This window comes from Mytilus trossulus, chromosome 14 (genome assembly GCF_036588685.1).
Source record: "Mytilus trossulus isolate FHL-02 chromosome 14, PNRI_Mtr1.1.1.hap1, whole genome shotgun sequence".
Classification (NCBI taxonomy): Eukaryota; Metazoa; Mollusca; class Bivalvia; order Mytilida; family Mytilidae; genus Mytilus; species Mytilus trossulus.
The window spans coordinates 71,167,013-71,188,485 of NC_086386.1; the positions used below are offsets into that span (position 1 = coordinate 71,167,013).

Sequence of the window (21,473 nt, forward strand, 5' to 3'; positions counted from 1 at the left end):
ACTGTGAGATATAAATTAAATCTATAATAAAGTAGAACCGAGGGTTTAACATTGTGATACGGTAGAATTTTTTATCATCAAAAAGAAATAGGACAAATAGATAGCAATCTTTTTGTACGTAATAGTTAAATGATCAATATATATATATAGGACTTGTGTCGTAAATGATGATTTATCAGCAGTTTGAAGTTTTGTCTGAGTCAAATAGTTTATAGCAAAGAGTGAAATTAAATTTATTATTATAAGATTTTGAATTATTTGAAGCACTTTAAGATTATTAAAAACGCACCAATGTATATAAAGCGTTCGTCGTACTACTATTAGGCAAAAACATAAAGGCAACAGTAGTAAACCGCAGTTCGAAATTCATTAATCGATTGAGAAAAAAATAATCTTTCCAAATCTTTAGTTTTAATGCTTTTTAAGTTCTCTCTTGTTTTGGCTGTTCAAATTTTTTTGAATCGAGCGCCACTGATGAATGTGTATATAGATGAAACGCACATAAGACGTACACAATATTTAACCTAGTATCTATGATAATTTTTTTAATCCTTCTTTTGTTTACCCTTTCTAAGGGAATGTGACCTTTTGCCAACACTTGTCGTCCGTCGTCTTCATTTGTCCGTCCTGAAACTGCTAAAACAAATTTAACAAAACCTTAGCTGAATGATTCTAATGTCATCTAGAATGAAGTTTAAAGTTTTATTTTCTTTCTGTTTTCTCAGAAAACATTGCCACCATGGATAAAAATAGAACATAGGGTAAATTGCAGTTTTTGACTTTTATTCGAAAAACCAAAGCGTTTTGATAAAATCAGACAGAAGTTCAAGTGTTCATTAGGTTAATTTCTACCTGCTTTGAAATTGTAATCCAGGTTGGGTATCTGATTTTTAGGTTTGCCCCTGAATTGACAATTTTATAGAGATTTTGCGGTTTTTGATTATTATTTTGAATATTATAATAGATACAGCATTGACTCACCTTACTATTGCAGACAGTCAATGTATGATTCTGATATTTACATGTAACAAGAAAAATAACCAAGGGCAATTCTCGAATAAATTAAAAATTACTACATATAAAGTAGATTTTGCAGTATGAAAAAATTGCTAACAGGCATTTAAACAGTTCATGGCGAGGACGGTACTTTTAATAACTATATGATGATTGGAAATGAATTATATGATAGTAATAATGAAGTCATTTTAGTCTCTTGTGGATACTTGTCTCATTGGTAATTATACAACATCTTCTTTTTTTATAATCAATATTATTAAAAACAGCAAAAAAAGTTCAACTTCAGTATGTCTCTATGCTAGTCACTAGCAGATGCAGCTGCTATCTTATTTGCGGTATAAATGCAATATAACTAATAATAGTAAAGCCCATTATGCATTGATAAGTAAATCATCTGTCGGGCAATTTATATATATATAACGTCAGGTTCTTCGCTTTACGATTGCTCATAATCACACGAGATTACATAAGCTGGAATCTAAGTACACATATATTCTTTATTAAGTCTCCCAAACAAAGTTTGGAGACTTATTGTTTTTGCTCAGTTCTTATTATTTTTATTATTCTTTTTCTACCTCTCCTTCTTCCGCCACTTTAAAAAATGAACTTGTCCGCAGCGTTTCTCCAAAATCGCTTGTCAGATTGACTTAGGATTTCATAAAATGGTAGACTAATATGTCTAGGTGAGCCATCAATCTTTCGTTTGTGCATTGGGGTCTATTAAGGGGTATTTTGGGGAGTAGAAAGGAGGGAGGAATAGGGGTAGAACCCTATGGGATTTAATTTTCTAAAATTTTCAAATGAATATAACTTGAAAACTGTAAGTGATAGATTCATGCAGTCTTCAGAAATGATATAGGAAAATAAAACAAATCACATGAAATATAAGGGGAGTCCTTTTATTGAGGTGGTGTAATATTCGTTTATTTCAGTTTCTTATGTTCAGCATATTAAATTTAATCTGTCTTCTCGACATGAACATTTTCAATTATTGTTTTTACAGATGAAATGAGACACCTTTTAATACTTTCCCTATAACCCACACACTAACTCGTAATTTTGGTTTCATGTTAGTTCCATTATATACATTACGCATTGTAAGTCTCCCAAACAAAGTTTGTAGACTTATTGTTTTTGCTCAGTTCTTCTTTTTTACTATTGAAATGGGTGCCGCTCGCCTGGCAATGGGGGAAGTATGCCATCCGCTATTGCTTGCAATGAAAAATCTAGTTCTTCTTTTTCTTTCTCCGCCACTTTTATAAGATGAACTTATCCGCAACGGTTCTCCAAAATGTCTTGTCATATTAACGTAGGGTTTCATAACATGTCTAGAATAGCCATCAATCTTTCGTTTGTGCATTGGGGACTATAAAGGGGTATTTTGAGGGGCAACAAGAAGGGAGGGGATTACTATAGAACCCTATGGGATTTTATTTTTCCAGATTTTCAAATGACTATTACTTGAAAACTGTAAGTGATAGATACATGCAGTCTTCAGAAATGATTATAGGAAAATAAAACAAATCACATAAAATATAAGGGGAGTCCCTAGGGGGTCATCCCCACCCCTTCAATTTTAGAATATGCTTTTATTTTGTAAACAGTCCAGATCCCCACCCCTAAACACTTCGGTGTTGACATGAATATCAATAATGTGGTCATTTTTATAAATTTCCTGTTAGTAAAACTTTGAATTTTTTGAAAAACTAAGGATTTTCTTATCCCAGGCATAGATTACCTTAGCCGTATTTGGCACAACTTTTTGGAATTTTGGTTCCCCAATGCTCTTCAACTTTGTACTTGTTTGGTTTATAATATTTTGATTTGAGCGTCACTGACGAGTCTTATGTAGACGAAACGCGCGTCTGGCGTACTAAATTATAATCCTGGTACCTTTGATAACTAACTAAACCATATATATTCTTGAATGGGAAGATAAAACAAATCAAATGAAATTAAAGGGAGGTCCCCGGGGGTCATCCCCACCCCGTTCAAAATGAGAATGTGCTATTATCTTGTAAACGGTCCAGATCCCCACCCCTAAACCATATAAATTATTGTAGGGGACAATAAAACAAATGAGTAAAATAAAAGGGAAGTCCCTAGGGGTTCACTCCACCCCCTCTTGTTTAAAGACTTGTAAACGGTAAACATCCCCACCCCTAAACCATATATATTCTTGTATGGGAAAATAAAACAAATCACATGAAATTAAATGGAAGTTCCTGGGGGTCACCCCACCCCGTTCAGTTTGAGAATGTACTATTATCTTGTAAACGGTTAAAATCCCCACCCCCTTAACCATATATATTCTTGTAGGGGACAATTAAAGAAATGAAATGAAATAAAAGGGAAGTCCGGAGAGGGTCACCCCACCCCCTATTGTTTGAAAACTTGTAAACGGTCAACATCCCCACCCCTAAACCATATATATTCTTAAAGGGGACAATAAAACAAATGAAATGAAATATAAGGGAAGTCCCTAGGGGGTCACCCCACCCCCTCTTGTTTAAAAACTTGTAAACGGTAAACATCCCCAACCCTAAACCATATATATTCTTGTATGGGTCCATAAAGCTAATCAAATGCAATTAAAGGGAAGTGCCTGGGGTCTCCCCCACACTGTTCAATTTGAGCATGTGCTATTACCTTGTAAACGGTCCAGATCCCAACCCCTAAAGCATATATATTCTTGTAGGGGACAATAAAACACATGAAATGAAATAAAAGGGAACTCCCGAGGGGTCACCCCACTCCTTCTTATTTGAAAACTTGTAAACGGTCAAAATCCCCACCCATAAACCATATATATTCTCGTAGGGGACAATAAAACAAATCAAATGAAATGTAGATCAAGGACTGGGGGTCACCACCACCCCCTCCGGTTTGAAAACTTGTAAATGGTGGAGATCCCTACTCGAAAGCCATATATATTCTTGTATGGGACAAAAACATCAAATAAAATGAACATGGGACCATATGAATGGGGAGTTATGGGAGCTTTGTTTGGGAGACTTTTTAACAGCATCCTGTTACAATTACTTCTTGTTGTGATGTGAACTTTGTCTAGTACTTACCAATTTTAGATAAACCTTTTCTTTATTCCAAGGAAGTTGACAGCATTTGGCGAGCACATCATAACATGCATCGTTTTGCTGACTGTAGATTTCCTCATCCAGACGGGGAAAATTCAGACGAGGAGAAAGAAGGAGACGATTCTGAGCAAGTTATTCTTGCCTTACTATGGACACACCACGAATATTTTGAACCGAAGTCATTATCACGTGCCCAGGCAGAGTACAACTTTTATCGTCTGCTGCAAAAACAATGGCGACAAACTGTAAGTTTCTTTAAAAAATAATTTACAAATGTAGCATATGAATAAAGGCAGTAATTATCTATAGATTATCATTGGTCATCTCAAAAAAATTGATCTTGAGTGGAGATGAACAATGATAATCTTTTTATTGCTATTTTACCTATAAAAACTTTGTTAATTTCATTAATGTTAGAATGTGCTTCCTAAGTTTCTTGCAATAATTTTTCATATCACTCTACTGTGGTGAGAAAGGAATTATCAGTGAGTTTAAGATCAATGGAAAATTTGGTAAAATAGCGATTATAATAACTACAATTATTTTATATCTCATTTAGAATATATCAAACATAAAAAATACCTAAGGGAATCTATAAAATCCAAACAGAAACGTTTATACAAGGGTGGAATTAGGCCCTTTTTCAGGTCATTGAGATCAGCTGGGTAATTTACAGGGGGTTTTGAATAGCCAGTTTAAGATTTAGAGAATTCAAATTTCATCAAATCTGTGGTACAGGAATTGAGTTTTGTGCCACATGTTGACAATTTATAGGAAAAGAGAGTGATACCCAGTGGCGGATCCAGGGGTGGTGGGGTGGTTCCTGGAGTTGGAACCCCCTTTTTTTTGGGACGATCAATGCATTTGAATGGGAACATGTGGTTGGAACTCCCTTTGTCCTGGTTTGGGAACCCCCCTTTTTCAAATGTCTGGAATCGCCCCTTATACTTGCTTCCTTCATTAAAGAAAAGTGACTGTGTATTCTAGTAAATATTTTAATGTTGATAAATCTGGTAGAAAACTGTCACAATATTTAACATCTTACACAGAAGTTTTTATTTACAGATGAGAAGAGTAAAAATGGAGGACATCAAATATCCACCATTCTCCATGAAGGATTTTAGAGGTATACCAAGAAATCGACCTTTATATGCTGCTATATGTACAATACTAGACCATTCAAAAGATGACAACGTAAAAAAAGGTGCTGCTAAAGCAGCAGAAGAGTATAACAGACTGAATGTATTGGAGCAGACTATGCTTTCGCAGAAAATGATGGCAACTGTAAGTTACAGATGAGACAGCAAACCAGTTGCATAAAAAACTAAAATACATTTTGATAGAGGTTAAAAACTATCTACAGGTTGGTCATCTGTCAATATAGTAAATACAATTTCCCATAGGAACCCTTTCATGGCTTAAACTGTGCCACTTTTACTACAATTTTTTTTAAAAATTATATCATAGAATAGGAAGTTCATATGCACTACTACTTTTTTCAAAGGTCAAAATATAGGGCTGGGCAGCATATTTTCAACATTGCCCCCAACTTAAGTCAAAAATAAATATTTTTGTGAAATTTTACAAAATGGTTCAGATTTGAACCAAATGAAGAACAGGGAAACATGGAGTGCAGGGGTCAACAAGCTCTATTTTCAAGTCAGATATATAAATTTTTTTTGATGTCAACAGATTCGCTCTATGTTTTGACTTTCATGTCTAAGCATTTGACGGGAATATATCTGTTTTAATGCATTTTCCAAGGATCAAAACGAGTGCTATTTTGGAAGTCATGTAGCAAGTACCTTATCTCTCAACAAGGATACATATTTCCTTTCTAGTCAATTGTATAAGCTATTATATAGATCTATTTATCATTATATGAAATTTAAACTAGAAATAGGGTCATTTTAAGGCCTTATCAAATCTTAGCTCACTTGTGGTTTGTCTCACAGTAAATCCAAAAAAGGTTTTCCAAGAATAGAAAGGAATCAACATAAAGTAGCTGTAGCGAATGGAACAATAAGTTTTACCCTTGTCTGTCTGTACGTACGTTCCAAAATTGATTTCTGTTCTCTAACTTGAGTTTGCCTTTACAAGATGTTATGAAACTTATACACAATGCTTATTACCACAAAATAGAGATCAAGTTTGAATTTAGGTAGCATCACTCTAATTGCTTCTATTTATCTTTAGATTCCACAAGGTATAGACATAGAACAAGGGCAATATAGAGAAATTGTCAGTGAAATGAAATCTAGATTTAAGAAAGCAGAAAGTAAACCACTTAGACCAATAGACAAATTCAAAATGCTTCCGTTGTTCGAGTATCTTAAGCTTAAAGAAACCATCACTAGCCAGAGAAATCAGATTGAGGATCTAGCTAGCAGGTAGGATGTTTTTGATAACTGTAAACCAACAGTTTTTTGCTGGCAATTTAGTTACTGCACTTTAACCAAGTAGAATTTTTTTTAAATAACCATGAATTAAGCAAGAAATGTTAATTAATAAATGAATGATTGACTCTTCAAAAAACGAAATGTGAATGTTTAACAGGGAACAAGAGCTGCTGTTTATACAATGGGACAGGTGAACTTGCAAACATTCAAATACTGTAAACCAACTTATTTTCGCGGATACTTTATTTCGCGTTTATACCCAGCTAGTCAACTTCGCGGCGATTTAATTTCGCGATTTTCTTATTAACTTAATGTAGTTTGTTAGGGAAAGATCCAAGTTATTCATTTTCGCGACGATTTATTTTCGCGTTATTTTTCTACTCGCGAAATTCGCGAAAATAAATCGCTCGCGAAATTTAGTTGGTTTACAGTACCCTGACAAAGAGAAATTGGTTCTGTGAAAAGGTTTCATTTAGTTCACAGTACAAATGCAATAGCTCTCATGGAACCTCTTGTTTGTTTATGCATTATTTGTATTGAACATGTATTTTCTCCCATAAACAGAATAAAACACAAGTTTACATGTTTATATCTATTGTTGGTCTTCGGCAGTGTCATACCATTTGGTTTGGTTTTATACATTCCCCATTTCCATTCAAAATTTTATGTAAATGTTTAATAGGTTGAGTGGTATTGCCAGTCAGCAGTTGGCTGATGGGGACCCTGGATTTACAGACCTTGGAGATAAGAATAGACCCCAGAAACTTGGAGAGAGGTTTGCTGAGTTGTTTGACGAGACATGGTCGAGTGCCTATGAATCACTGAAGCCTAAAGGTATTGATGATGACGAGAGTGATGAAGGAACAATGGATATCTTACAACAAATTGTTAAGGTAAGTAGAGGGGTGGGATGGACCTTTTGTCAGGACTCCAGGATCGGGTGTATTTAAGAATGGGATTTTGGGATAGATTCTTTCAGGATACAGGATTTTTTCTATCTCAAATTTTGGGATGTCTGGATTTACAGTGACTTGACTGTTAGTGTTGCTATCCTACTATTGCAGCTCATTCAAAATTCTGACCTAATTGCAATTTGTTTTAAAAAAAACCAAACTGTTCAACTGGTCAAAATTTTGAACAAACTGTTCAGTTAAAATTTGAAAGTACAAGGTGATAAAATATGATATACTTTAAAAATACTATCCTATATGACTTTCAATCCACTTTATTTTGTTGTGACAAAATAAGTTTAACAGAATGTATAGATATATTATAGTCATTACCATCAGTGGTGAATGCAGGTGGAGGGTCCGGGGGTTGGACCCCCCTTTTTTGGGTGATCAATGCATTTGAATGGGGACATACAGTTGGAACCACCCCTTTATCCTGGGTTAGGAACCCATCTTTATAAAATGGCTGGATCCGCCCCTGACCATGCAAAAGGTGAAATGTAATTTTGAATTGCTATAAAAATGTCCAAACTAAGCTTTCATATAAATTTTCTTTTGAATATTGTACTATATTTGTAAGAATAAGACATCAACATCATATATATCTGGTAGAATATGTGTGAAATAACAATACATTATTGATAAGTGTCCATGGGGAGATAACCTAAAACAATTATTCTTTTGAATAAGGACTTTTTGAAAGAAAAAATTATTACCTCCCCATGGAAATTTCCTAAAAAAATTTTGTAATTTCACACATATTTTACTGTATATGAAATGTTCTAATTCACATAATGTCTAATTCTTGTGAATACTGTAAAATCAGATATTATTGCGAGGTTTTTATTATTGCCAAAAATGCAAGAATGTTGTAAACACAATAATTAAAACTCGCATTTTGAAATAATTTATATGAATTAAACAGAATTTTACTCAAAATAGTAAAAATTAAATCGCATTTAAGTCTAAAATGACAAAATCACGATAATAATTGCACACAATAATTTCTTTTTATAGCAATTCAAAATTACATTTCACCTTTTGCATGGTAATGACTATAATATATCTATACAAACTGTTAAACTTATTTTGTCACAACAACATGAAAGTTTAGTTAAAGTCTTATAGGATTGTAAGTATTTTTTATTTTATCACCTTTAACTTTCAAATTTTGACCAGTTGAACAGTAAAACAAATTGCAATTTGGTCAGAATAATTGAATGAGTGGCAATGGTCCGAAAGCAACACTAACAGTCAAGTCACTAAAAGTTTCTTTAAATTTTGGACCTTGAGATTTCAAAAACATTATATCCTTATTAGCTAGGACATAAAAATAGTACTGAGAGGGAGGATCAGAGGGGTCCTGATATTGAAAACCCAGACATAAAAACATGAAATCCTGAGATCCCGAATTTTATATTACAAACAAAAATTTACAATGTTATAATATTGCTGCTACTCACTCTGCCAATCTGAAATCATGATGTTGACAGTCAAATATCAGTTGCTATACTGCAGAAAAGATTTGTAGTTTTTTACTTTTTTGCAGGTTATTTATGACTTCTGTCAAGAAATATCACAGGACCAGATACAGAGACTAATTAAAGAAATGATACCTCCAGTAGTAGATCCAACTAGTGATAATCCAAAGTCAGAGGTAATTATGTGTTAAATAGAGAAAATCCTGTTCCTTTTTTGATATCCCATTTAAATCAACCCAAGATTTCAATATAATCCTAAGAACTCTGCTCCAGGGATGATATTGGTAAAGGGTTGATACAATGTGTGATTTTGAAAAAAGCCCTATCATATACTCTTTGTTAAATGCCTCAAGTAGATGTTTTTATGCCCCACCTACGATAGTAGAGGGGCATTATGTTTTCTGGTCTGTAGGTCCTTTCGTCTGTCTCTTTGTTCGTCTGTTCGTTCATTTGTTTGTCCGTCTGTTCCTTTGTCCCGCTTCAGGTTAAAGTTTTTGGTCAAGGTAGTTTTTGATGAAGTTGAAGTCCAATCAACTTAAAACTTAGTACACATATTCTCTATGATATGATCCTTCTAATTTTAATGCCAAATTAGAGTTTTTCTCCCAATTTCACGATCCACTTAACATGAAAAATGATAGTGTGAGTGGGGCATCCATGTACTTGGGACACATTCTTGTTTTATATGAAATGACAAACAGATTATAGGTGTAATAAAGCCTTTGCATCATTCACTGATATCAATTTTATCATGGAAAGCTGATACAGGCTTATACACTTAATCACTATTTATTCAATTCCGGGACAGTTCTAAAATACCCAACTTTTTCATCTAGTTGAAGCTATCTGGGACCCTGTTTAAACAATGCATCACACATGATACTTTTTTATGAGACCTTTTTAAACCATTGTTAATACTTTTACTATAATTTGAGTTTCAAAAAAGGTGGATCATAATCTATAAAAGTTTCCAGTGTTCACTCCTGTGGGTGTTGACACATGGACCAAACAACAATATTAATTAGTCTGATATGAGTAGTTACTGCTTACCCTGACTAGGCATGAAGTATTTTTATTTCAAGCTTTTTCTTTTGTGTATTTTTTTATCCTTATTTGTATAATTTTTGTCCTCTCTGACCTTGACCGCAATGGCTCATTGTCATGGATCTTTAATAAATATTTAGTTGATGAGATACATGTGTGCTCTGATTCTACAGTCAGGGGTACTACTTGTACAAGTTGTTTTTATTTACTTGAAGAAGTAAAAATATATACACATATAAGTAAATTAATAATGTTTAAATAATCTCCCTTTAATTTTCCTCAAAAATTTACTTGTATAAGTAAATTTTTCTTACAATCCTACAAAAATTCTCAAGTTTTGAGATGTAAAATCAGAGCTTTAATGATTTTTTTCCAAGTTAGCTCATATTTTTTAATTAGATTTCAATGTTTCATCTCATTCATTTAACAAAGAAACTGAGTGTGCAAAGATCTGAAGTATTTGGGCAAGGCCTTCAAAAATTGCTCCTTGGGGGCTTGTAAATGAGCAGTGTTCTGAAGATAACAGACAAATGGGATTTTCATTGCCCATTAAATTTAACTTAAATGATTAGTAAACCCATCTGTGAAGGGCAGACAACTACAAATTATATTAGAGCAAGAAATCCTAAAAATTCAATTAAAGAAGATTGGACGATTTTTTTACTTAGGCCGAGAAAAAAAAGACCCGTGTTTCCGGTAACCCGACCGACCCTGTTTTTTAGCCCCGACCCTAACTTTTTTATTGGATCTTCCAAAAAAAACCAAAAACATTTTACTCTGTTTTTGACACAGGCTTCTGATAGATGACATAATATTTTTTCTCTCTTGCTTCCTCTTGCATAGAAAGCCAGTAAAACATTTTATTAATGTCAAAAGGTATTCCAAATAGGTTAAAATCCAAGAAATTTGCACAACAGGTGCTTCCAAAACATTGCAAATGGCACACTTCCGGTTTTTGAAACTAATTACGGATCCAGACTTGGAAAAACCATGATAATTTTCCGGATTTCATTTACGATGTAAAAAAAAAAAAGAAAAAAAAAAAAGAATTCTGACCTACCGACCCTATTTTTCAAAATGATGTTATCGGAAACACATATCTTTTTTTTAGGCCTTATACAAGTAAAAAAAATCTTAATGTCTAAGGGACATAACTCAGCCAATATTTTTTTAACATATATAAAATTCACTTGTATAAGTAGCCTACAAATTTACTTATACAAGTATATTAATATTACTTCTTCAAGTAATTAAAAAAACCTTGTACAAGTAGTACCCCTGACTGTCCTATAGAGCAACCAATTTTTTGCCCTTTTTAGAAACAGCGTTGAGCTTTATCTTGAACCATTACTACTATATTGATAAGGATAAAGGGTTCACACCCCCTTTTCTTGTCCAAATATCACATTGAAATCTCTAAAAAAAAATTAAGGATTAAGTTGATTTTTAATGATTTAAAGGCTATTTCTTGCACTACAAACATATCTGAAAAGCTTTCATTATTTGATTATAGAGCTTAACTGTTAGAGTTAACATCCAGGAAAGGGGGGGGGGGGGGGGTGTGACAAATATCTTCAAAGGGTTGTTTGGAAGATTTAGGTATAGCATCAATATTGAATATTTTTGCTCCTTACAATGATTTTGTACAGAAAATGATAGTTTGAACAAATATTGTTAAACATGTTTAAGTGATTTTAAACAAAGATTTTGTAAATCTAGGCATTTGTCTCTATGACGACCAAATTTCCTTCTCAACTTTATTTCATTTGTTTGAATAATTTGATGTTACAATGTATTACATGGAGAAAAAATAAATGCTTGATTAAATTTTTTTTATTTTAAAGCATACATTTATCAAAAATGTGTAATTCTCAAAATTGGTGTGTTCTGTTTCCATGGAAACTGGTAGTTTGATTTGAGGATAATGATAAATAAGTAACTGTTTTCTTTACTTTGTTTCAATATTTAGGTGTTATACAAGCTAAAAAGACACAATCAAATGAATTGTGCTATAAATACATGAAAATAATTTAGCTAATTGTAAGAAAAAAAAATGCAAAAAAAAAATGAGACAAAAAAAACTTTTTTTTCTGAAAAAAGGAGGCTACAAATGATCATTTTGGTTGCCATGGAAACAAGAGTTGCCATAGTTGCAACTTCTGTTTATCAAATTTAATTTTTAGAATAAATGTGGAACTTTGATAACATATATTTGTTTAATCGAAATTAATTAGCCGTTTATAAAAAATATGTGATGAAAAACAGAAATGTTTAAGGTTTTAGGTTTTAGGTTGTTATGGTGCCATCTTAACCATAGCAACCAAATGTACAACACATGTGTAATTGTTATTTTTTAGCTCACCTGGCCCAAAGGGCCAAGTGAGCTTTTCTCATCACTTTGCGTCCGTCGTCGGTCGTCGTCCTTCGTCGTTGTCGTCGTCGTCCTTCGTCGTTGTCTCCGTCGTCCGTCGTTAGCTTTTACAAAAATCTTCTCCTCTGAAACTACTGGGCCAAATTAAACCAAACTTGGCCACAATCATCATTGGGGTATCTAGTTTAAAAAAGGTGTCCAGTGACCCGCCAACCAACCAAAATGGCCGCCATGGCTAAAAATAGAACATAGGGGTAAAATGCAGTTATGGCTTATAACTCAAAAACCAAAGCATTTAGAGAAAATTTGACGCGTGGTAAATTTGTTTATCAGGTCAAGATCTATCTGCCCTGAAATTTTCAGATCAATCGGACATTCTGTTGTTGGGTTGCTGTCCCTAAATTGGTAATTTTAGGGAAATTTTACTGTTTTTGGTTATTATCTTGAATATTGTTATAGATAGAGATAAACTGTAAACAGCAATAATGTTCAGCAAAGTAAGATTTACAAATAAGTTAACATGACCAAAATGGTCAGTTGACCCCTTTAGGAGTTATTGCCCTTTATAGTCCATTTTTTACCATTTTACGTAAATCTTAGTAATCTTTTACAAAAATCTTCTCCCCTGAAACTACTGGGCCATATTAAACCAAACTTGGCCACAATCATCATTGAGGTATCTAGTTTAAAAAATGTGTCCTATAACCTGGTCAACCAACCAAGATGGCTGCCACGGCTAAAAAAAGAGCATAGGGGTAAAATGCAGTTTTTGGCTTATAATTCAAAAACCAAAGCATTTGGAGAAAATCTGACAAAGGGTAAATTTGTTTATCAGGTCAAGATCTATCTGCCCTGAAATTTTCAGATGAATCGGACAACCTGTTGTTGGGTTGCTGTCCCTAAATTGGTAATTTTAAGGAAATTTTTCTGTTTTTATACGCCTGGGATGGGACGTATTATGGTATACCGTTGTCCGTCCGTCTGTCATTCCGTCCGTCGTCCACACTTTGGACAATAACTCAAAAACACCTTCACCAATGTCCATGAAACTTTGGTGAATTGTTTATATCTATTGATGTAAGCTCCCTTTCGTTTTTTTTAATTTCAGATTTTAAGTTTTGGATTTATGGGGCTTTATTCATAAAAAAAGGGGGATTTTAAACACTTTGGACAATAACTCAAAAAGGCTTTCACCAATGTCCATGAAACTTTGGTGAATTGTTTATATCTATTGATGTAAGCTCCCTTTCGTTTTTTTAAACTTCAGATTTGGAGTTTTGGATTTTTGGGGCTTTATTCATAAAAAAAGGGGGATTTTTAACACTTCGGACAATAACTCAAAAAGGCTTTCACCAATGTCCATGAAACTTTGATGAATTGTTTATATCTATTGATGTAAGCTCCCTTTCAATTTTTATAAATTTTAGATTTTAAGTTTTGGATTTATAGGGCTTTATTCATAAAAAAGGGGGATTTTTAACACTTCGGACAATAACTCAAAAAGGCTTTCACCAATGTCCATGAAACTTTGGTGAATTGTTTATATCTATTGATGTAAGCTCCCTTTCAATTTTTATAAATTTCAGATTTTAAGTTTTGGATTTGTGGGGCTTTATTCATAAAAAAAGGGGGATTTTTAACACTTCGGACAATAACTCAAAAAGGCTTACACCAATGTCCATGAAACTTTGGTGAATTGTTTATATCTATTGATGTAAGCTCCCTTTTAATTTTTAGCTCACCTGGCCCAAAGGGCCAAGTGAGCTTTTCCCATCACTTTGCGTCCGTCGTCCGTTGTCCGTCGTCGTTGTTAACTTTTACAAAAATCTTCTCCTCTGAAACTACTGGGCCAAATTAAACCAAACTTGGCCACAATCATCATTGGGGTATCTAGTTCAAAAAATGTGTGGTGTGACCCGGTCAACCAACCAAGATGGCCGCCAGGGCTAAAAATAGAACATAGGGGTAAAATGCAGTTTTTGGCTTATAACTCAAAAACCAAAGCATTTAGAGCAAATCTGACATGAGTAAATATGTTTATCAGGTCAGGATCTATCTGCCCTGAAATTTTCAGATGAATCGGTCAATCGGTTGTTGGGTTGCTGCCCCTGAATTGGTAATTTTAAGGAAATTTTGCTGTTTTTGGTTTTTATCTTGAATATTATTATAGATAGAGATAAACTCTAAACAGCAATAATGTTCAGCAAAGTAAGATCTACAAATAATTCAACATGACCAAAATGGTCAGTTGACCCGTTTAGGAGTTATTGCCCTTTATAGTAAATTTTTAACCATTTTTCGTAAATTAAAGTAATCTTTTACAAAAATCTTCTCCTCTGAAACTACTGGGCCAAGCTAATCCAAACTTGGCCACAATCATCTTTGGGGTATCTAGTTTTAAAAATGTGTGGCGTGACCTGGTCAACCAACCAAGATGGCCGCCACGGCTAAAAATAGAACATAGGGGTAAAATGCAGTTTTTGGCTTATAACTCAAAAACCAAAACCTTTTGAGGAAATTTTACTGAGATAAAAATGTTTATCAGGTCAAGATCTATCTGCCCTGAAATTTTCAGATGAATCAGTCAATTGGTTGTTGGGTTGCTGCTCCTGAATTGGTAATTTTAAGGAAATTTTGCTGTTTTTGGTTTTTATCTTGAATATTATTATAGATATAGATAAACTGTAAACAGCAATAATGTTCAACAAAGTATTATCTACAAATAAGTCAACATGACCGAAATGGTCAGTTGACCTGTTTAGGAGTTATTGCCCTTTATAGTCAATTTTTAACCATTTTTTCGTAAATCTTAGTTATCTTTACAAAAATCTTCTCCTCTGAAACTACTGGGCCAAATTAATCCAAACTTGGCAACAATCATCTTTGGGGTATCTAGTTTTAAAAATGTGTGGCGTGACCAGGTCAACCAACCAAGATGGCCACAAAGGCTAAAAATAGAACATAGGGGTAAAATGCAGTTTTTGGCTTATAACTCAAAACCAAAGCATTTAGAGCAATCTGACTTGGGGTGAATTTGTTTATCAGATCAATATCTATCTGCCCTGTAATTGAAAGATGAATCTGACAACATGTTGTTGGGTTGCTGCCCGTGAATTGGTAATTTTAAGGAAATTTTGCTGTTTTTGGTTATCATCTTGAATATTATTATAGATAAAGATAAACTGTAAACAGCAATAATGTTCAGCAAAGTAGGATCTATAAATAAGTCAACATGACCAAAATGGTCAATTGACCCCCTAAGGAGTTATTGTCCTTTATAGTCAATTTTTAACAATTTTCATAAATTTGTAAATTTTTAATTAACATTTCCACTGATACTACTGGGCCAATTTCATTATAGATAGAGATAATTGTAAGCAGCAAGACTGTTTAGTAAAGTAAGATTTAAAAACACATCACCATCAACAAAACACAATTTTGTCATGAATTCATCTGCTTCCTTTGTTTAATATTCACATATACCAAGGTGAGCGACACAGGCTCTTTAGAGCCTCTAGTTATAAATTTCAGATTTTACATTTCCGTGTTATGAATTTTTATGCTTAAAAAAGGGGGGATTTTTCCAATTTTGGGACAATAACTAACGCTTTAACAAAATTTTATGTATGGATGAAAAATTAAGACAACACACTTAGTTAAATTTGAGGTAGTCTGAATAGTGCCAATTTTTTTGTGCAATTTTATTTATTTATTTTTTTTGGGGGGGAGGGGGGTATTTGACAGGGCTCACACTATTTCTAGTTGATCATATAATTTCATTTAAAGCATAAAAGACAAGTTAAAAGAGCAACGGGCGTATCATGCGCTAAAGCGCAGCCCTTTATTGGTTATTATCTTGAATATTGTTATAGATAGAGATGAACTGTAAACAGCAATAATGTTCAGCAAAGTAAGATTTACAAATAAGTTAACATGACCAAAATGGTCAGGTGACCACTTTAGGAGTTATTGCCCTTTATAGTCCATTTTTTACCATTTTACGTAAATCTTAGTAATCTTTTACAAAAATCTTCTCCTCTGAAACTACTTGGCCAAATTAAACCAAACTTGGCCACAATCATCATTGAGGTATCTAGTTTAAAAAATGTGTCCAATGACCTTATCAACCAACCAAGATGGCAGCCACGGCTAAAAAAAGAGCATAGGGGTAAAATGCAGTTTTTGGCTTATAATTCAAAAACCAAAGCATTTAGAGAAAATCTGACACGGGGTAAATTTTTTTTATCAGGTCAAGATCTATCTGCCCTGAAATTTTCAGATGAATCGGACAACCCATTGCTGGGTTGCTGCCCCTGAATTGGTAATTTTAAGGAAATTTTGCTGTTTTTGGTTATTCAATTTGAATATTATTACAGATAGAGATAAACTGCAATAATTTACAGCAAAGGAAGACCTTAAAATAAGTCAACATGACCAAAATGGTCAATTGACCTCCTAAGAAGTTATTGTCCTTTATCATGTTTATAGTTAATTTTTAACAATTTTCATAGAATTTGTAAATTTTTACTAACATTTTCCACTGAAACTACTGGGCCAAGTTTATTATAGATAGAGATAATCCTAAGCAGCAAGAATATTCAGTCAATTAAGATGTACAAACACATTCCCATCACCAAAACACAATTTTGTCATGAATCCATCTGTTTCCTTTGTTTAATATCCACATAGACCAAGGTGAGCGACACAGGCTCTTTAGAGCCTCTAGTTTTAGTTTCTTATCGAAATAGAACATATGAAGCCCACAAAACTATCACTGTATCACCCTCTGCATGATTCTTAGGTGGAGCCATACTTAAATTGTTTTTTTAGAGGTTTGACCATTCATCAACTACTATTTCCATTATTTACAAATAATGTGTCTTTATATTGCATCTAAATATAACTGTAACTGTAAAAAATTATCACTTATGATTGATCAAATGTTTTTATAGGGATATCCAGCAAGTGAGCAAATGAGAGCTAAGACAGAACAGATGGCCAGAGAATACAGGAAGCTTGTAGCCCCAGCTACTGTCAAAGTGATGCAAACGGTATTTCGTACACATTTTTTAGCTCACCTGGCCAAATGACCAAAATGGTCAGTTGACCCCTTTAGGAGTTATTGCCCTTTAAAGTCAATTTTTAACCGTTTTTCGTAAATCTGATATATCTTTTACAAAAATCTTCTCCTCTGAAACTACTGGGCCAAATTAAACCAAACTTGGACACAATCATCATTGGGGTATCTAGTTCAAAAAATGTGTAGCGTGACCTGTCAAACCAACCAAGATGGCCTCCATGGCTAAAAATAGAACATAGGGGTAAAATGCAGTTTTCGGCTAATAACTCAAAATCAAAGCATTTAGAGCAAATCTGACATGGGGTAAATTGTTTATCAGGTCAAGATCTATCTGCCCTGCAATTTTCAGATGAATCTGAACCTGTTGTTGGGTTGCTGCCCATGAATTGGTAATTTTAGGGAAATTTTGCTGTTTTTGGTTATTAACCTAAATACTATTATAGATAGAGTTAAACAGTAAACAGCAATAATGTTCAGCAAAGTAAGATTTACAAATAAGTCAACATGACCAAAATGGTCAGTTTACTCCTTTAGGAGTTATTGCCCTTTAAAGTCAATTTTAAACCATTTTTCGTAAATCTGATATATCTTTACAAAAATCTTCTCCTCTGAAACTACTGGGCCAAATTCAAACAAACTTGGACACAATCATCATTAGGGTATCTAGTTTAAAAAAATGTGTGGCGTGACCCGTCAAACCAAGCAAGATGGCCGCCATGGCTAAAAATAGAACATAGGGGTAAAATGCAGTTTTTGGCTTGTAACTAAAAAAACAAAGCATTTAGAGCAAATCTGATACGTGGTAAATTTGTTTATCAGGTCAAGATCTTTCTGCCCTGAAATTTTCAGATAAATCGGACAACCTGTTGTTTGGTTGCTGCCCCTGTATTGGTAATTTTAGGGAAATTTTGCTGTTTTTGGTTATTATCTTGAATACTATTATAGATAGAGATAAACTGTAAACAGCAATACTGTTCAGCAAAGTAAGATTTTCAAATAAGTCAACATGACCAAAATGTTAGTAACAAGAATGATCAGTAAAGTATAATCTACAAACAAATCACCATCACACAATTTTGTCATGAATCCAACTGTTTCCTTTGTTTAATGTGCACATACACCAAGGTGAGCGACACAGGCTCTTTATCTAGTATTTAGTAGATATCTGGACATAGACTTCTTAGAAACAAAATTTAATTTTTCTCCCCACCTACGATGGTAGTAGGGACAATATGTTTTCTGGTCTGTGAGTCTGATTTTTCGTTCATACGTTCGTCCATCTGTCTCACTTCAGGTTTAAGTTTTTGATTTAGGTAAGTTTTTGATGAAGTTGAAGTCCAATCAATTTGAAACTTAGAACACATATTCCTTTTGTGATCTAACCAAAGGTCAAGGTTCACTTGTGGCATAAAATGGAATAAAATACTAAATCATAAAAAAACAAAAAGGTCTCAATTTTGATTCATAGATGGGTCTATTTCAAAAGTCTAAATGCTAAATATATCAATTCTTTTCATAAGTTTACATAATACTCTCCAAAGTAAGCCCATTTTGGACATTTTGTCAAAATATGATTATTTTATGCATTTTGCAGACCTAAATGATTAAGAAACACCTTGGCTGCCACCTGCGAGCCAAAATGTGTTGTAACCAAAAGATTCCAATTTTTTTTTTATATAGATTTCATAAATATAAAAAAAAAATGAATCGTAGATTGTGGCCAATGTAAATTACGCCAAAAACAATTAAAATCATGGAAAAAGTACCAAATTGACCTTTTAAGGGGTCATAGCTCCAGAAATTGTATAGGAAAGTGCCCAAAAAAATAATTCTATGTTAAAAAGACCGAAAACATTGCTGTATTAATTGCAAATAGTTCTGCAAAATCAGACTTTATATATCTATATACTCAGCACATTTCAACCCAAAAGTTCTAAAAATTGACTTTATATGTTTTTAATGAAATCTTTATGAAAACTTCTACAATAAAATCAATTTTTGATTCTGATTGGCTTGATATTAGTAATTTTCTTCTTTTAAGCGTATAAGCTAGCCTAGAATTAGAAAATGTGTTGATATTTTATAGATATATGTTTTATATACAATGTGTTAAGCAAATAGAATAAAACTTTCAAATGTTTTTTTGTAGGAAATTTTTGAAAATCATATCAAGGAAAAACTTTTAAAAGGTGACCAAATAAGTAAAGAACTGGTTTCCTATGTAGAACAATGTGTAGACCTTATCTGGTACATGTGCATTCAACAACCTCCTATGGAAATAAGATGGGCTGTTAAGGGTGAAAAGTTCAATAAAGAACAATTCAGGTTTTCAGGAAGAAAAGGAAAGAAATACAGAATGACTGTCTGGCCTGCTGTATTTTTACACAAAGAGGGACCACTTGTGGCACCAGGTTATGCTGTACCTGATAAATAAAAATCCATGAACACATTTGTAAACATGTAGACAGAAGTTGTTTTTAATTGTAGACTCATATTTAATTATATAGACTGTAATGTGATGGGTGGTCACTTTTCTATAAAAAAATCTTGTTACAGGTTCTTGATCTTGATCTAATAAAAGATTGTTTTTTTCTTACTGTCTTATTGGTCAGTGTTTATTATGTGTTAGAAGAAGACAACATTACTTCATGATGTCCACAAGCTTGGGAATCTAAATTTTGTTTACATAATATAAAATTGAAATTGAGAATGGAAATGTGAGAATGTGTCAACAACACAACCAAAGAGTAGATAACAGCAAAGATTGCTTCAGCAAAGTCTGCTTCAGAACTTAATTTTGTTAAAAGCATTATAAAGTTTATAAATTAAAATTATACTTAGTCTATATGCTGCACTTCAGTGTTTATGTGATGAAATTACAGCAACAATGTTAATGCACCAGATGCACATTTTATTATCTTTATTATCGTAAACCAATGTAAAATGGTATAGAGACACATATACAAATAAATTAACATACATACATAGTATCTATTTTAAATACAAATGTAAAGTAGAGGCATAAAGTGGTTACCCAGAAGATTTTAGGGCAGTAAATATCTTTTCAATGATCCTCCAGGATAAAAAAGATCATTTCAAAGTTTTATAAGTGATAATTCAGATTTAACCAGGGAAGATGGCTGTGCAATGAACAAATGTCTTTCTGTTTGGTACATTTAACATACATTTTCCTCTTCTTGCATAAGAAAAGCAAATATGACATTGATATAAGATTAAGTAAAAATTTCTTTATATAGTGACTATTCTTGAGGGTCAACTTATCCTCTGTTTTTCTGTCATATAAAAAGGGTCCATTGTGAAATGTTTTGAGTTCATCGTTTTGCTAGATTGAAGACATTTTCATTCACATATTGCTCTAAAAAAACCTCTAGCATACTAAAATATATTTCCTCAACACATTATACTGTTGTTTGCATACCTAGAAGTAAATTCCCATTAAAAAAAATCGGGTTCTTGGTTCAAGAAGGTACTGGTCATAATAAATGTTTTTCGTGTTAAAAACCTTAAATTGCTATAAAAAAAATAGGAAGTGTGGTATGATTGCCAAACAACTTTCCATCAGTGAATAAAACAGCACATAGGAGTCACCACAAATTCTTCAATAAAACCCTTACACATACATAACATAGTCAGTTTTAAAAGGGTCTGGACATGACAAATGTAAAACAATTTACAAGAAACTAACATCCTGATTTATGTTAAAAACAATACATGAAAAAAAATATGATATACATAAAATGAAATCCGGGTTACAAACTAAAACTAAGGAAGCGCATCAAATATAAGAGGAGAACTACGACCCAATTAAAACAAAACATTAAAATGTAACACACATAGAAACGAACTATAATATAACAATGGCAATTTTTCTGACTTGTTACAGTACATTTTAAGACAGAAAAAAATGGTGGGTTGAAACCCTTTGTGGCATGCCAAACCTCCCGCTTTTATAGCAATCTTAAATATAATATTAAAACGCCAACATTACATGACAGGACTACAATACAAATACATG

At 33.1% G+C, this 21,473-nt stretch overlaps 1 protein-coding gene across 3 annotated transcripts in view; it reads left to right on the forward strand.

Moving 5' to 3' along the window:
• Positions 1-20,030, forward strand: part of LOC134697155 (uncharacterized) — a 121,468-nt gene extending 101,438 nt beyond the window's left edge. Inside the window, exons 3-9 of one of the 3 annotated variants that reach the window (XM_063559228.1) lie at positions 4,127-4,357; positions 5,178-5,396; positions 6,309-6,502; positions 7,194-7,404; positions 9,011-9,118; positions 17,310-17,408; positions 19,587-20,030. In XM_063559228.1, the coding sequence (XP_063415298.1) occupies positions 4,127-4,357; positions 5,178-5,396; positions 6,309-6,502; positions 7,194-7,404; positions 9,011-9,118; positions 17,310-17,408; positions 19,587-19,871 (1,347 nt within the window). In that variant the 3' untranslated portion in view covers positions 19,872-20,030. The remainder of the gene's footprint in view (positions 1-4,126; positions 4,358-5,177; positions 5,397-6,308; positions 6,503-7,193; positions 7,405-9,010; positions 9,119-17,309; positions 17,409-19,586) is intronic. The other 2 variants (XM_063559225.1, XM_063559226.1) reach the window with 2 other exon arrangements.
• The last annotated feature ends 1,443 nt before the right edge of the window (positions 20,031-21,473 follow it).